Raw genomic sequence first — 17,884 nt, forward strand, 5'->3', positions numbered from 1 at the left:
GAACATTCCACCCTAAAACAACAGAATACTCATTCTTCTCCAGCACACATGGAACCTTCTCCAGAAGAGACCACATACTGGGTCACAAATCAGGTCTCAACCGATACCAAAAGACTGAGATTATTCCCTGCATATTCTCAGACTATAATGCTTTAAAACTGGAACTCAATCACAAGAAAAAATTTGGCAGAAATTCAAACACTTGGAAGCTAAAGACCACTCTGCTCAAGAATGTTTGGGTCAACCAGGAAATCAAAGAAGAACTTAAACAATTCATGGAAAACAATGAGAATGAAAACACATCAGTCCAAAACCTATGGGACACTGCAAAGGTGGTCCTAAGGGGGAAATACATAGCCATCCAAGCCCCACTCAAAAAATAGAAAAATCCCAAATTCACCAACTAACTTTACACCTTAAAGAACTAGAGAAAAAGCAACAAACGATGTCTAAGCCACGCATCAGAAGAAAAATAATTAAGATTAGAGCAGAAATCAATGAATTAGAAACCAGAAACACAGTACAGATCAACGAAACCAGAAGCTGGTTTTTTGAAAGAATTAATAAGATCGATAAACTGCTGGCCAGACTTATCCAAAAGAAAAGAGAAAGGACCCAAATTAATAAAATTATGCATGAAAGGGGAGAGATCACGGAAACAATTATTAGAAATTATTATCAATAACTATATGCCAATAAATTGAGCAACCTGGATGAAATGGAGGGCTTCCTGGAAACCTATAAACTCCCAAGACTGAAACAGGAAGAAATCGACAACCTGAATAGGCCAATAACTAGTAACGAAATTGAAGCGGTGATCAAAAACCTCCCAAAAAACAAGAGTCCAGAACCTGATGGATTCCCTGGGGAATTCTACCAAATTTTCAAAGAAGAAATAATACCTATTCTCCTGAAGCTGTTTCAAAAATAGAAAGAGAAGGAAAGCTTCCAGACTCATTCTATGAGGCCAGCATTACCTTAATCCCCAAACCAGGCAAAGACCCCATCAAAAAGGAGAATTCCAGACTGATATCCCTGATGAATATGGATTCCAAAATCCTCAACAAAATCCTAGCTAATAGGATCCAACAATACATTAAAAGGATCACCCACCACGACCAAGTGGGATTTATCCTCGGGACGCAAGGGTGGTTCAACATTCGCAAATCAATCAATGTGATAGAACACATTAATAAGAGGAGAGAGAAGAACCATATGGTCCTCTCAATTGATGCAGAAAAAGCATTTGACAAAATACAACATCCTTTCCTAATTAAAACTCTTCAGAGTATAGGGATAGAGGGAACATTCCTCAAGTTCACAAAATTCATCTATGAAAACCCACAGCAAGTATCATCCTCAATGGGGAAAAGCTAAGAGCCTTTCCCTTAAGATCAGGAACACAAGGATGCCCACTCTCGCCACTATTGTTCAACATAGTACTAGAAGTCCTAGCAACAGCAATCAGACAACAAAAAGAAATAAAAGGTATTCAAATTGGCAAAGAATAAGTCAAACTCTCTCTCTTTGCAGATGTCAGGATACTTTATGTGGAAAATCCAAAAGACTCCATCCCCCAAATTACTAGAACTCATCCAGCAATTCAGTAATGTGGCAGGATACAAAATCAATGCACAGAAATCAGCTGCTTTCTTATACACTAACAATGCAACTGTAGAAAGAGAAATTAGAGAAACGATTCCATTTACAATAGCACCAAAAACCGTAAGATACCTCGGAATAAACCTAACCAAAGAGGTAAAGGATCTATACTCTAGGAACTACAGAACACTCATGAAAGAAATTGAAGACACAAAAAGATGGAAAAGCATTCCATGCTCATGGATCGGAAGAATAAACATTGTTAAAATGTCTATGCTACTCAGAGCAATCTATACCTTCAATGCCATCCCAATCAAAATTCCAATGACATTTTTCAAAGTGCTGGAACAAACAATCCTAAAATTTGTATGGAATCAGAAAAGATCCCGAATCGCCAAGGAGATGTTGAAAAAGAAAAACAAAGCTGGGGGCATCATGTTGCCCGATTTCAAGCTACATTACAAAGCAGTGATCACCAAGACAGCATGGTACTGGCACAAAAACAGATATACAGACCAATGGAACAGAATAGAGAACCCAGATATGGACCCTCAACTCTATGGTCAAATAATCTTTAACAAAGCAGGAAAAAACATGCAATGGAAAAAAGACAGTCTCTTCAATAAATGGTGCTGGGAAAATTGGACAGCCACATGCAGAAGAATGAAACTCGACCATTCTCTAACACATTCACAAAGATAAACTCAAAATGGATGAAAGACCTCAATGTGAGACAGGAATCCATCCAAATTCTAGACGAGAACATAGGCAGTAACCTCTTTGACATTGCCCACAGCAACTTCTTTCAAGATACATCTCCAAAAGCTAGTGAAACAAAAGCAAAAATGAACTTTTGGGACTTCATCAAGATAAAAAGCTTCTGCACAGCAAAGGAAACAGTCAACAAAACAAAGAGGCAACCCACAGAATGGGAGAAGATATTTGCAAATGACACTACAGATAAAGGGCTAGTACCCAAAATCTATAAAGAACTTCTGAAACTCAACATCCAAAAAACAAATAATGAAGTCAAAAAGTGGGCAGAAGATATGAAAAGACACTTCTCTGAAGAAGACATACAAATGGCTAACAGACACATGAAAAAATGTTCATCATCAGTAGCCATCAGGGAAATTCAAATCAAAACCACACTGAGATACCACCTTACACCAGTTAGAATGGCAAAAATGGACAGGGAAAGAAACAACAAATGTTGGAGAGGTTGTGGAGAAAGGGGAACCCTCTTACACTGTTGGTGGGAATGCAAGTTGGTACAGTCACTTTGAAAACAGTGTGGAGGTTCCTCAAAAATTTAAAAATAGAGCTACCCTATGACCCAGCAATTGCACTACTACCCAAAGACACAGATGTAGTGAAAAGAAGGGCCATATGCACCCCAATGTTCATAGCAGCAATGTCTGCAATAGCCAAACTGTGGAAAGAGCCGAGATGCCCTTCAACAGATGAATGGATAAAGAAGATGTGGTCCATATATACAATGGAATATTACTCAGCCATCAGAAAAGATGAATACCCAACTTTTACATCAACATGGATGGGACTGGAGGAGATTATGCTAAGTGAAATAAGTCAGCAGAGAAAGTCAATTATCATATGGTTTCACTTATTTGTGGAACATAAGGAATAACATGGAGGACATTAGGAGAAGGAAGGGAAAAATGGCGGGGGGGAATTGGAGGGAGAGATGAACCATGAGAGACTATGGACCTGAGAAACAAACAGGGTTTTAGAGGGGAGGGGGGAGGGGGGATTGGTTAGCCCAGTGATGGGTATTAAGGAGGGCACGTACTGCATGGAGCACTGGGTGTTATATGAAAACAATGGATCGTGGATAACTACATCAAAAACTAATGATGTATTGTATGGTGACTAACATAACATAATAAAATTTAAAAAAAAAACCATTTACATCTAATGTAAAAAAAAACAATGATAATGATAATTAAAAAATACTAAATAAAGATCTGAAGCAAATATGATAAAATGTTAATATTTGACAAAGTTATGTGGTAGGTAATAAGGAGTGCTTTTTCTGTCATTCCCTATACTTTTCTATTTAAAACAGGGATTGATGAAATAAACTCTGTGGGCCAAATGTGGACCACTACCTGTTTTTTAAGGCTTGGGGCTAAGAATAGTTTTACATTTTTTCTTTTTTTAAGATTTTATTTATTTATTTGAAAGAGAGAGAGAGAGCACAAACAGGGGGAGCAGCAGAGGGAAAGGGAGAAACAGGCTCCCCGCTGAGCAGGGAGCTTGATGTGGGGCTCGATCCCAGGACCCTGGGATCATGACCTGAGCCGAAGGCAGACGCTTAACCAACCGAGCCACCCAGGTGCCCCTAGTTTTACATTATTAAAGCGTTGTTTAAAAAAAAAAAAATACAAAGAAGACTATGTGACAGAGAACTCATGACCTTGCAAAGCCTTAGATATTTACATCTGGCCCTTTATAGAAAACATCTGCCAACTCCTGATTTAAAATATTTCATAAGAAGCAAAGAAAGATTAAAAAAAAAAAAGAATAAGCAGGAAGGCAACTGAGTCAAGAAAAATGGTTTTATTTTCTTGCATTAAGTATCTTCAGGAATTAAACATTTTATATTACCTTTCTCTTTAAATTGGCTTTTCAGAAATTATTTTTTCAACTTTTATCAAGGAGAAATCTCATCAAATTTTCTTCTTTTCTGGGGCGCTGGGTAAAAAAATTTTTTAAATTTTATTCTATTTAAAAAATTTTATTCTAGGGGCGCCTGGGTGGCTCAGTTATTAAGCATCTGCCTTGGGCTCAGGTCATGATCTCAGGGTCCTGGGATCGAGCCCCGCATCGGGCTCCCTGCTCCGCGGGAAGCCTGCTTCTCCCTCTTCCACTCCCCCTGCTTGTGTTTCCTCTCTTGCTGTGCTCTCTCTGGTCAAATAAATAAATAAAATCTTTAAAAAAAAAAAATAAATAAAGTTTTATTCTATTCTATGATCTTACAAATAATTTTATTCTATTCTATGATAAGGGGACTTATTTAAAAGAGTGATGGGAGAGTCTTTTTTTAAATTTTGTGTTTAAATTCAATTTAGTCGGGGCACCTGGGTGGCTCAGTCGGTTAAGTGTCTGCCTTTGGCTCAGGTCATGATCCCGGGGTCCTGGGATCAAGCCCCGCATCAGGCTCCCTGCTCAGCAGGGAGCCTGCTTCTCCCTCCCCTCCCCGCTCATGCTCTCTCTCCCTATCTCTGTTGCTCTCTCTCTCTCTCAAATAAATAAAAAAATTATTTAAAAAAATAAATTCAATTTAGTTAACATATACTGTATTATTAGTTTCAGGAGTAGGATTTAATGGTTCATCAGTTGCATATAACACCCAGTGCTCATTACATCAAGTGCGCTCCTTAATGCCCTTTACCCAGTTACCCCATCCTCCACCTACCTCCCCTCCAGCAACTCTCAGTTTGTTTCCTAGAGTTAAGAGTCTCTTATGGTTTGCCTCCTTCTCTGTTTTCATCTTATTTTATTTTTCCTTCCCTTCCCCTATGTTCATCTATTTTGTTTCTTAAATTCCACATGAGTGAAATCATACGGTATTTGTCTTTCTCTGACTTATTTTGCTTAGCATAATTCCCTCTAGTTCCATCCACGTCATTGCAAATGGCAAGATTTCATTCTTTTTGATGGCTGAATAGAATTCCATTACATATATATACCACTTCTTCTTTATCCATTCATCCGTCAATGGACATCTGGGCTCTTTCCATATTTCGGCTATTGTGGACATTGCTGCTATAAACATTAGGGTGCATGTGCCCTTTTGAATCACTTGTTTTGTATCCTTTGGATAAATACTTGGTAGTGCAATTGCTGGGTAGTTCTGTTTTTAACTTTTTGAGGAATCTCCATATTGTTTTCTAGAGTGGCTGCATCAGTTTGCATTCCCACCAACAGTGTAAGAGGGTTCCCCTCTCTATGGGCGAGTGTTTTAATAAGATTTTGATCTCAGTCCACACTTGTTAAAAAATTGGAAAGCAATAGAGCCCAGTGTGGGATTTTTAGTTGGGCATACTTAGATTGGGAAGGTTAGAGGGGGGACATGCTCATAAGCTGTTAACCAGGGACATAGGAGAGATGCTACATAGGATTTACTCTTGGCCTCAGGCTCACATTTTCTACTTTCTACAGCTCATTTCCTTTAGAAGAATTTTCCCCCCTTTTTTCAGAGAAGATAATGGGGGAGGAGGGTCAAATAAAATTCAAAACACTGTATTACAGTAAGTTTATGCTTATAATGGTTGTTAGACATTGGAATAGGTCAGCAGAAAAGGTGAACATTTTTTTTTGTAATGAGCAGACAGGTTATTGAGGGGAAAATAGTGAGATAATACATCTAAATGTCTTAGCATGCCTTAGTTCACAAGAACGGTTAGTTCTTATGTTATTACATTTTGAGATTGCTGTATTGTATTTTCTTTATAAAATATTAAGCACATCAGTATTGCCTGTGTACGTGAAAGCATTTTTTTTTATTTTTGTAACTAATTTCCAGTTTCTTGCCCCCAGTATTGACCAAATTAACTAAAGTTATTACCAACTGTGAATCAACGAATGAGGAGACTCACAGAAATGCTCAGTGAATGTTTGAGAATATTTAGACCCAAATCATCATTTTGTAACCTGAAGTATATACAGTTTTAAACCTAAGTACTTGTCACTGGTAACTAAAAATGTGCACAGCACAGCCACAAAATAAATACAATGTAAAAATTATTCATCTGATCACAATATACCTTTTTTTCCTACTTAAATGAAAATATTAATGAGTATGTTAATATTAACACTAACTTACTTTTTAACTTGCCCACATATATGCCATCTTAATATCCAATTTTTAAAAAACTTACTAAAGATACAAAAAGGCATAAAAATAATATGAAAAATACTTATGATCCACCACCAGATTATGAAATTACTAATGACTAACACTACTGAGGTCCCCTGTACATCCTTCCTCAGTTCCACCTCTCTTCTTTCCCTGGGGATTAATCATTGTTCTGGACATTATATTTGGTGTATCCATGTATTTCTTCATACTTTTTGCACAATGTACATATCTCTAAATAATTCATATCATTTTACAACTTGTTTTGTTAATTGGCTTTATGTTTGAATTCATACATGTTGACATATATGGTACATCATTCATATGGTAGAGACAGTGCTCACCAAGTATATTCTATGTGCTTCCCTATGCTCCTTAGCTTTGGGGCTGGAATCACTGGACTGTGAGTGCAAAGGAAGTGTGTCCCAGGTGGGAATAAGGCAGTGAAAAGCAACAAGTCTTACTTTCCCTTCCTTGGTGAATCCATAAGCCATATTCCAGATGGAGCAATGGGGCAGTTGTAGAAACACGGAGCACTTATCACCCTGAGCCCGAATGAGGTGGAGCAGAGCCTATCGCCAACCCATGTTAGAGATATAAAATGAACAAGAAATAACTACCGTGCTAAGACATACACACAAGTGGGAAGATAACTGCTTTTCTGGGATTAAGGCAAAACTATCAGTAGCAGGGTAAAGTCAAAGCCTTTTGAAAATACTACTGTCCTATGACCCTAGATTGGTATTTATTCCCACTTGCATGAAGAAGCAAATCTCATACACTCTAGTCTTTACCTTCTTTGAAGACCCTATTGTGCCAAAAATACTTTCATAGAAGGGCCTACACGTTCATGAACTGCTTCCAGTATGTTAGTTTTGTTTCCCCAACTAGACTTTAAGGTCTTTAAGAAATCATGTCCTCTCTTTTTTGTACCCCACATTGCACCTTATAGTTTACACATGCATGTATTAATGACTGGTCTACTGATTGACTGGGGACGATGAGGCTAATATTAAATGCCTAATTGTGTAAGGTACCTTGCTTGCATTTCACATAAGTTATCTTGATCCTTATTATTTCCATTATATAGATGAGGATATTAAGGCTAAGTAACTTTCCTCTGGTCACAGAACTAGGAAGAAGATAAAACATGTGAGGAGGGCAGTTGAAACCAGTCTGCCTGACTCTAAAGCCCTTACTTTTTAGTTTTTTTCAGTGAACTGAGTGAAAAAAAGTCTAAGGCAGGAACTTTAGTAGAACATAAAATGACCAACAGAAATAGTTCTTCATTATAAGTTTTGCACACATTAAAACATTTCTTTGGATACTTCTTAGGACTCAAGATTGTTGGGTCTTACCTTGATCACCTCTGGAGTCTGTTGAATCAAAACCACTGAAGTAGTATCTTTGGCTTTATCACCAATAGGACTTCTACAGACTGATAAATTGGCTTGGGAGGAAGTTGTCAAGGTTTCCTGTAGAATCTGCATCATTTCCTTTTCTTGTGATAGGCTCCCTCTGCCTGATTTGCATTCAACTAGTTCTTGAGCAAAGTCTTCAATGCTTTCTAGAATTCGCAGTAAGAGGACTCGATCCTCTTCCTCTATTTTGTGTCCATTGGTTTCAATAATCCTTGTTAGACAAGAAGGGGAGACTTTTTCGGTGGGTGAAGAGAGTTTAGACTTAGGCTCAAGATCTACAGGAAGCTGACCAGTCAACGGACTATGACTATTTACAGAGTTAGAGCTTTTACCTTTGGCAAGTGGCTCCCTTAGAGAGGTCTCCATTTTCTGTGAAAATGATTCTAAATCCATTAACAATTTATCTATCTCTTCCTGACTGTTAGAATTCATAAAATCTCTGCGGTCTCCCTCTTCAACTTTAGGAACTTTTGATTTAAGATCTTCCTCAGGTAGGTTAACAATTGGTTTCTCAAATATCTTACCACTTCCATTTTGTACTGAGGCAGAACATTTTTTAAGAGGAGTACCAGAATCTGAAAATCCTGCTCTATCTTCATTTACCTTTAACAACTTCTGACCGGGTCCATTCTCTGTCATTTGTCCTTTATCTAATGCTTTCTTTCCATCTGACTCTTCTTCAATATAAAGGGTTTCCATTAGGTCACCAGAAGAAACATTTTCTAAAGAGTTCATGGTTAATGACTGTGATTGAAGCTGGGCATCTTTTAGAGTTCTGGGATCATTTATCTCAGGGTTATATAAGGGATTTGTAGAGTTGTTTGGAATGGATTTTACTGGGTCTGTTTTCCTAGAACTGTGTTTGTCATTTTGCAGTGCTATAGTTTGAAACTGTCCAGAGTCAGGGGCTGAGAGCTGGACAACATCTTCATATTTAGGGGGCTGTTCAGTGCCAAATACTGGGGAAAAGGGAGTCAGTTGTAAATTGGGCATATTACTGACCAGTTCTGTTAAATCTATTGCCTCATTATTCCCAGGCTGCATGAATTCAAATGGTAGCTTTTTCAGATAGGATGCTAACCTGGTCATTACATTCACATAGACAGTATCAGAGCTAGAAATTGCATCGTTGCCATTTCCTTCATTGATGCTACTCCCTGACTTTTTCTTTATGCATTGTTTTATGATATCTGTACATTTTTTCAAATCCTCAGAGCATTTCAGCAAGATGTCCAAGCACATTTTTATGTCTGTTCCAGAAGAAAAATTATCTATTTTATGTTTTTCCAAAATCTGAGTAACCAGGTCTTCTTCAGAGAAGTTGTGAAGAAGCACTGAAGTTAGGTTTGTATCAAGCGAGTTTCTATGGGACAAAGATTTTTCCTCAACTGAGGCACTCCGGAGTAAACCAAAGGATGGGGAGCTCCCATCATTGTTATAATGGCCACAGAGCAAGTCAAAATCAACTGACCTCCTATTAAATGAGTCAGACTTAACTTTTCTTCCCTTTTTGTAGGCTGCATGGTTAGAGTTTTTGAGCTTTTCAAAGGAAAATTCTTTTATTTTCCCACTGGCAAAACTGATTGCTTCTCCTGCAATGTCCTTTAAGTTACAGGTGTTCTGAAAGGTAGACCCTTTCTTAACCCTGGGTATGCCTGTTAGGGCCTGCTGGTGATAGTCACCCTCAGCTGAGGAAAACCCATTTTCATGGGGTAGAAACATAGAGTCCAGATCCGCATCTTTGAACTGAGACACAGGGATGTGCAAGAGGTCTGCACAAACACTATGATGTACCACAATGCAGTCAACTCCATGTGTAAAGGTGTGGCAGGTTCCAGTGCAATAATGTATAGCTTGCTCAAAACGCCGGTCTATCACCACACTGCTGTAGTGGTTCACAGTACTGACCACAAGTCTGTAAGTTGCTGCCATAATATCAAATCCACTCAGTGATGTGAACTGGAATTTTCTAGAACTTATTTCAAGTAAATTCTCCTAACTTACACTCTGCTGAAAATATACTTGATGACAAAGTTCAGTGGTTTCTTGCAAATATAATGACCTTTCCCACAAAGAAAAACCATTTAGATTTGAGGTTTGGTGACTGTCAGGATACAGTAGCTATTGCACATGTGTGCTTGTATTAGAAAGTCTAATAATTTAATAATCGTGCTCTTTAGTTTTATTTAGTAATATCATGATACTGTAGGATTTTTATAATATAAAATCCTCTCTTAGTTCTTCGGCAGTTCTTTGATGCAGAAATTTATTGTCATTAATTTACTGTCACAAATCTCAGTTGGCAGTATAGAAGTACTGTGATAACTGAGTCCTCCAAAGAATTAAATGATCCATTTTTTTGTGAATGAGAAACCTGTAATGAAAAAAGAAAACAATTTTAAAAATGATTTCTTAATCCTGAGAGAACGTTTTATTTCCTCTTTTGCATCCCATATGCAGTTAGTCACCAAGCCTTATTCTTTGCCACATTACTGCTTATCTTTGATTCATGTCTTTATATCATCACACCCTACACTTCTTACTACCTGGAGTATTATTACCTTAACTTTCCCTTGTTACAACTGCCTCCCAGTTGGTATTTCTTACTCTACCCTCCCTGCTACCTTACATGACACCAAGCTTAGATTCAGAGTTTTTTTTTAAGCCCTCACAGTTCAAGAATTCACACTGCTGATCTCCATCAGACACCATGCATCCTACCTCCTTTGACTTATTTTCAAGACTTTCAACATCTGTTCCCATCCATCTACAACCTTATTTTGTGCTACTACCCTGCACCAAACTTTTGCTTCCATCAATCTAATCTCAAAAGTTGCTAACATATAGCGCTTGTTCTTGATTCTACAATTTCCTCTATACTTGGAAATTATTCTCCCATCATCTTCTCTTTTCTTACTATCTAAGAGAAACAACTGTCATTACTGCTCTTGATCCTATCCTCTCAGATACTACCACATGCAGAGCTTTCTCGTTACCAAGTGGATAGAATTTACTTAATCATCCTTTTACTTAAAAAAAAAAAAAAGGCTTTTAAACCATGCTGTAGTTGCTTTCTAAAAAGGTTCAATCTACTCACTCAAGAAATATTGAGTGCCTACTATGTGCCAGGCACTTGTTAAGTGCTAAGGATACAGCAGTGAATAAAATAAAGTCTCTGTTCTTACTGAGCTGATAATCTAGTTGGATAAAGAAAAACACCATGCATGTAAACATATATCTTAGATGGTGACATGTGCTATGGAGAAAAATCAAGCAGGGCAGGGGTTCAGAAAGAATGAGAGGGACTGTGTTACAAAGGGGGGTCGGGGGGGGCGTCTGGGTGGCTCAGTCGTTAAGCGTCTGCCTTCGGCTCAGGTCATGATCCCAGGGTCCTGGGATCGAGGCCTGCGTTGGGCTCCTTGCTCTGCAGGAAGCCTGCTTTTCCCTCTCCCACTCCCCCTGCTTGTGTTCCTTCTCTTACTGTGTCTCTGTCAAATAAATAAAACCTTAAAAAAAGGGGGGGGGTTGGGGAAGATCTCCCTGATATTTGAACACAGACCTGAAAGAATAAAGGGAACAGGCTGAGGAGGTATTTTGGGCTAAATCATCTCAGGCACAATAACCATAGGTGGAAAGGCCCTGAGGTGGGAGCATGCTTGATGTATTATAAGAAAGACAAGGAGGCTAAAGTGACTGGAACAGAGAGAGCAAGTGGGGCAGTGTGGGAGGTGAGGTCAGAAAGGAAAGGTGGGAGTTTAAATCATGCAGGATCTGTAGATTTACGATAAATTTGGCTTTATCCTGAGTGAGCTGGGAAATAACTGATGGCTACTGAGCAGAGGAATGACATGATCAGACTTACATTTTAAACTGGTAATTCCGGCTGCTGTGTTCAGAAGAGACTGTGAAGGATCAAGATAAAAAGCAGAGAAGCAAATTAGGGGCTACTGCAATAAATTGGGCAAGAAGGCTTGGGGGCTCGGACCAGGACAGTAATAATGGAGAAGTTTAGATACTGTATATATGTCAAAGGTAGAGCCAGTAGGATTTGCTGAAGGATAGGTGTGCGATACTACTAAATCAAGAATGATGCAGTAATCAGTTCGTGGGGAACCAGCGTAGGCCTCAGGCAATCTGAACAGGATAACATGGATAGCAGACCAAGTCATACAACTTACATCAACAATATGAATAACAAAATTAAAAAAGAAGAATTGAAGAGATCCCTGTTTTGCCCTGTTTTCTCAGTTTGGCCACGCTGTAGATCTGTAGTTCTAAAGACCATGAAGATGAGGGGGCAAGCCTTTGTTATTTTTAAGGAACTGGGCTCATCCACAAATGCCTTGAGACAGTTACAAGGATTTCCATTTTATGGTAAACCAATGTGAATCCAGTATACAAAAACAGATTCTGATATAATATCTAAAATGCGTGGCACTTTTGCTGACAAAGAAAAGAAGGAAAAGAAAAAAGTGAAAACTGTGGAACAGACTGCGACCAGTGCAAACAAAAAGCCTGGTCAGGGAACACCAAATGCAGCAAATACCCAAGGAAATTCAACACCAAATCCTCAGGTCCCTGATTACCCTCCAAACTATATTTTATTCCTCAATAGTTTACCAGAAGAGACTAATGAGATGATGTTATCCATGCTGTTTAATCAGTTTCTTGGCTTCAAGGAAGTATGTTTGGTACCTGGGAGTCATGACATTGCTTTTGTTGAATTTGAAAATGACGGATAGGCTGGAGCTGCCAGGGATGCTTTACAGCGATATAAAATCACACCATCCCCATGCCATGAAGATCACCTATGCCAAGAAATAACATAGGGGATAGTTGTCTTTAAAGGACTTGGTGTTATTTATAGTGTTTGTTTTGATAACATTTGGTCAGGCCATTTTTTAATAGTTGGGATGAGGGCTAGTGAAAGTGAAATTTTTGTGAATGATTTTAAAAAATACCTAGTCTTTCTTTAGCCTTAGTGAACTATGAAATATGAAGGCCTCAATTTTGTATAATAAACTTTTATTTTTATTCTTTAAAAATAAAAGAATGATGCAGTAAAGCAATGAAAGGAAGGAGATTATGACTGAAAAGGAGAGCATCAGTTTCACTACACCATCAATAGCAATGGCATTTTAACAATAAAAATCTTTACCCCCCTTAATGAGAAACAGAACTTTATTGTTTTCATTTTTATTTCTTCAATCCTAGAAAACTGTTTTTTTCTTATTTGTTATATTTCTTTTCTGGTACATTGTCTCTTCATATCCTTTGTTCACTTAGGTATTAGAGACTTAATGACTACATATACAATTAATTCATGAAGAACCCTTTCTTTTTTTGAATTCTTATGCTAGAGTACATTTCCTGGCCCTCTGGATTCAATGATTACTCTGTTTTTATGCCAGTCCTCCACTATTGTAATTACTGTTGTCTTATTAAGTTTTACTATCTGGTTTTCCTTCCCATATCCCTAATTATGATTTTTTTTTTACACTCCAAATGTTCTTTGATGGTCTTCCAGATGACTTTTTGAATAGTCAAGTTTTAAGAAAAATGCTATTGGAATTTGATTCCAATTGCAATAAACTTATGAATTATTTTGAAAAAACACTGATTATAGTATCAGATTTTTCTACCCAGGAAGATATAAATCTTAATTCCAATATTCCTTTATTTCTCTCTTTGTGGTTTTCCTCAGTGGGTCACCCCCCCCCCCCATTCTTCTTGTCCTTCAGTGTCTTAACTCTGTTGCTATACGAATGGATCTGGAGTTACTGTGTCATTCTCCACTTCCTCACCTTCAAATCTCAGATGGTGGCTTATATAAAACTCTAAAACTAGATCTCACGAAGGATGAAGCTGAAGCAGAAAGAAGTTCATACTAAAGGAAGTGCCCAGTAATTCTTAACTTAAAATGCAAAGAAGTCAAAGAGGAACTAGGTGTTATGGGACAAACTCCTAGAACATGGCAACAGAAGGAATTACCTTTCCAAAAGATGCACAAAAGACAGGGAAGAAATAGCACCAAACATGAAAAACTATACACCTTTTCAGAAATCCAAGATTTTGAAAGAACTTTTCAGTAAGGATAAAAGGAAAGAAAAACAAAGGATATTACTAAGAAAGTATATCAGGGTAACTATGTGAGAGATACTAGGACTATATCCTAATACAGTTGATAATATAGAAGATAAAACTGGTGCAGAGGCAAAATATATGAGTGTTAGAAAATTTAAATATCCAGACACCTACGAAAACATGTGATAAATTCCTAAATTAACATAAAGACTATTTTATTTCTCTGAAATTTGAGAAATTAAAGAAGTATTTCTCTAAGCTTGGATATAACCAAAACAGCCAGTTTATAAGGTAACATGACAGAAAATACAAGTATTAGTGTGATATTAGAATTTGAAATAGTCAAGGAAGAGAGAACACTGGCCAAAGACAGACAGGTGCTTTTAGACCACAGCTGCCCTACAAAACATGCTGTGTTGATGGAAATATTCTCTATCTCTTCTGATATGGTTGCCTTTAGCCACATGAGGCTACTGAGCCCTTTAAATGTGGCTAGTGTAACTGAAGAGCTGAATTTTAATTTTATTACTAATATAACATAAACAAATAAAGCCTGAATTTATTCAGTAAAAACAATTTTTGAAATTTTGAAATTGTTTTAGACTCACACAGAAGTTGCAAACATAGTAGAGAGAGTTCCTGTGTACTCTTCCTCCAGTTTCCTCCAAAGATAACATCCTACATCACATCACCATAGTACAATGAGCAAAACCAGGAATTGACATTGGTACTATTAACTGAACTACAGACTTTATTCAGATTTCACCAGTTTTACTTGCACTCACTCCTTCCCTCCTCCCTTCCTTCTACAATAATTACCACCACAATCAGGATACAGAATTGTCCCAACAACCCCCAAAACCCCTCCTATTACCCTATGACTTTATATACACTGTGACTATAAAGTTACAGTCACCCCAATCCTAACCCTGACAATAATGGATCTATTTTCCATCATTATAGTTTTGTTATTTCAAAAATGTTTTATGTATGGAATCATAAAGTATATAAACTTTTGATATTTTCTTCTCTCACTTAACAGAATGATTTTGAGGCATTCACTTCACCACCTGTATCAACAGTTCATTTCTTTCTATTGCTGAGTTGTATTCCATTGTGTGGATATACCACAGTTTGTTCACCCATTCACTCGTTCAAGGATATTTATGCTGTCTCCATTTTCTGGCTATTACAAATAAAGCTGTTGTGAATACTGGTGCACAGGTTTTTGTGTGAACATAAGTTTTCATTTCTCTAGTGTAAATATAAGTCTGACTGTTGGGTTGTATGTTAAGTGTATATGTATATATATTTTTTTTAAGATTTTATTTTTTTAGAGAGACAGGGAGCATGAGTTGGGGGAGGGACAGAGGGAGAGAGAGAGGGACAAGCAGACTTCACTGAGCCGGAAGCCCCACACAGGGCTTAATCCCAGAACCCCAAGATCATGACCTGAGCCAAAGTCAGACACTTAATCAAGTGAGTGACCCAGGCACCCCTTAAGTATATCTTTATAAGAAACTGCAAAACTGTTCACCTGAATAACTGTACCATTTTACATTCCCGCCAGAACAAGAGATATGGTTGGTTCCACATCTTTTTCAGCATTTGGCATTGTCAGTATTTTCTATTTTAGCTATTCTAATAGGTGTGTGCTGTTATCTCATTGTGGTTTTAACTTACATTTTCTTAATGTCTAATGATGCCGAACATCTTTTCTTGTGCTTACTGACCAGCCCCATATCTTCTTTGGAGAAGTGCTGTTTACATTTTTGCCCATTCTAATTAATTAATTATAACTTAAAAAGCCGCATGTGGCTAGTAGCCACTATATTAAACAATGTAGTTCCAGATAATAGGAATGTAGCTTTCAGAAATGTTAAGACTTTAAAAGAAAACATGAAGGAAAAAAAGAAGGTATGGCAAAAATGAAGATTGGTAGGTTTTAAAAATGCAATTTGATGAATTTGCCATAAGTAACCTTACTGAGAAAAAAAGTGGGAAGAAGAGTTAAAGAACTAATTGCAAATTTAGGTCTCTAAGTTAAAGTTTTGAAGGGACATAACTGGAAGAGGGAGGAAGCATATAACAAAGCCAAACCCCAAGGGGTGGCACCAATTTCAACGAGAAGCTTACAGTCTAAAATGATTTGAGCTTTTTATAAAAATGCCAAAGAGAACAAGATTACTTCCCCAGTATTTGGTTCAGATCTGTGAGTGTCAAATTCTGTCTTTTTTATTCAGACCATGAGTAACTGATGCCCAACTGTCTAGCTGGAATCCTAGACATAGAAACTAATCCAACTAGTCTCAATCAGAGATGGATCATAGTCTATCTAATTCAGAACCACCACGCTATCTTGTGTCTCTAAGTGAAAGCCAGGCTACATGGGTTGAATTCCCACCCTGCCACTTACAGCTGTGTGGCCTTACATAAGCTGGTTAACTTCTGTCAGCCTCTTTCACCTGTAAAACAGAGATAATAACACTACCCATCTCACGAGGATTAAGTGAACATGTCAAATGCTTAGAACAAGGCTTACAACACAAGAAATGTTCAATCGCTGTTACTGCTATAAGTCACTCATCAAACATTTTCTAATCTGAGCCAGGCCCAAAATAATTCATTATGATGGCCCTGAGTGTACTTACTGTGTGAGGGCAATGAGAGAAGCAAGCACAGTGGGAATCAGGAGCACTAGGGTAGGGCTTCCGTTGTCCCCCATTTGCTCTCACAATTAATACACATTCTTTTCAGAAAAGTTAGAAAATGTTCATAAGTAAAAAACATTTTACTTACCCATTCAAAAATAACCAGTTAATGTTTTTATGGATATGTATCCTGACATTTTCTTATGAAAATTTATAAATGTATATTTTTTACAAAAGTGTGACCATACTGTGTATTTTAAAACTTACTTCAAACTAGCAATAATCTCATGAATATACTTCCATGTCAGAACAGATCTAGATCATTTTTTTTTAGATTTATTTATTTCAGAGAGAGAGAGAGAGAGAAAACGCACGAGTGGGAGGGGCAGAGGGGAGAGGGAGACAGAATCTTGAGCAGACTCTGTGCTGAGCACGGAGCCCGACTGGGGCTTGATGTCACCACCAGGAGTTCACAACCTGAGCCAAAACCAAGAGTTGGATGCTTAACTGACTGTGCCACCCAGGAGCCCCAGAGCAAAATCATTTTAAAGGACATACAATATTTTACCATATGGATAAAATAATTCAGCCATCTACCACTGATATACAATTAGGTTACTTACTATTTTTTTTGTTTTAAAATAAACAGTGATAAACATTCTTATACATACACTTTTCAGAGTTGTCTAGTTATCTTCTTAGGATATAGTCCACGTAGTAGAATGCTGAGTCAAAAGGGGTATGTGTATGTATGCATACACATTTTAAAGGTTCTTAGATATATAAGGTCAGTCTTTCCTCCAGAAAAATGACAAATTTCTACTTCCAATATCAGGATAGGATCAGATCCATTTCCCCATGTTCTCCTTGAATGATACCACTCTTTAAATCTTTGCTAATTTGATAGATGAAAAAAAGGAAGTGCATTATTTTAAATTGTGCCTAAACATTGTTTTATTTACCTCACAGACATTTTGTGTTCATTTGTGAAGCCTTTCCTTCACGCTGTTGGCCTATTTTGAAAGAGAGCATCCAAATTTGACTGAAGAGTCAGGAAAGATTTCCCCAAAGTAAGGAATGTACGAACCTAGTTTTGAAGGACCAATGAAAATTAAACAAAAAGGAAGGGAAGGGGGCGCCTGGGTGGCTCAGTCGGTTAAGTGTCTGCCTTTGGCTCAGGTCACGATCCCAGGGTTCTGAGATCAAGGCCCTGCTCCACGGGGAGCCTGCTTCTCTCTTTCCCT

General features: G+C 37.7%; 1 protein-coding gene and 1 pseudogene across 7 annotated transcripts in view; one reads left to right on the forward strand and one right to left on the reverse strand.

The window, feature by feature from the left end:
- The window catches only part of PPP2R3A (protein phosphatase 2 regulatory subunit B''alpha), a 215,807-nt gene that overhangs the window by 152,043 nt on the left and 45,880 nt on the right, over positions 1-17,884 (reverse strand). For 5 of the 7 annotated variants that reach the window (XM_032408648.1, XM_032408642.1, XM_032408644.1 and 2 more), the window contains one exon: positions 7,843-10,279. In XM_032408648.1, the coding sequence (XP_032264539.1) occupies positions 7,843-9,837 (1,995 nt within the window). In that variant the 5' untranslated portion in view covers positions 9,838-10,279. Of the gene's footprint in view, positions 1-7,842; positions 10,280-11,767; positions 11,794-16,405; positions 16,455-17,884 lie in introns of those variants that run through there. The other 2 variants (XM_032408645.1, XM_032408647.1) reach the window with 2 other exon arrangements.
- LOC116635009 lies at positions 11,791-15,290 on the forward strand (annotated as a pseudogene).

Source organism: Phoca vitulina, unplaced genomic scaffold, assembly GCF_004348235.1.
Source record: "Phoca vitulina isolate PV1807 unplaced genomic scaffold, GSC_HSeal_1.0 scaffold10, whole genome shotgun sequence".
Taxonomy (NCBI): domain Eukaryota; kingdom Metazoa; phylum Chordata; class Mammalia; order Carnivora; family Phocidae; genus Phoca; species Phoca vitulina.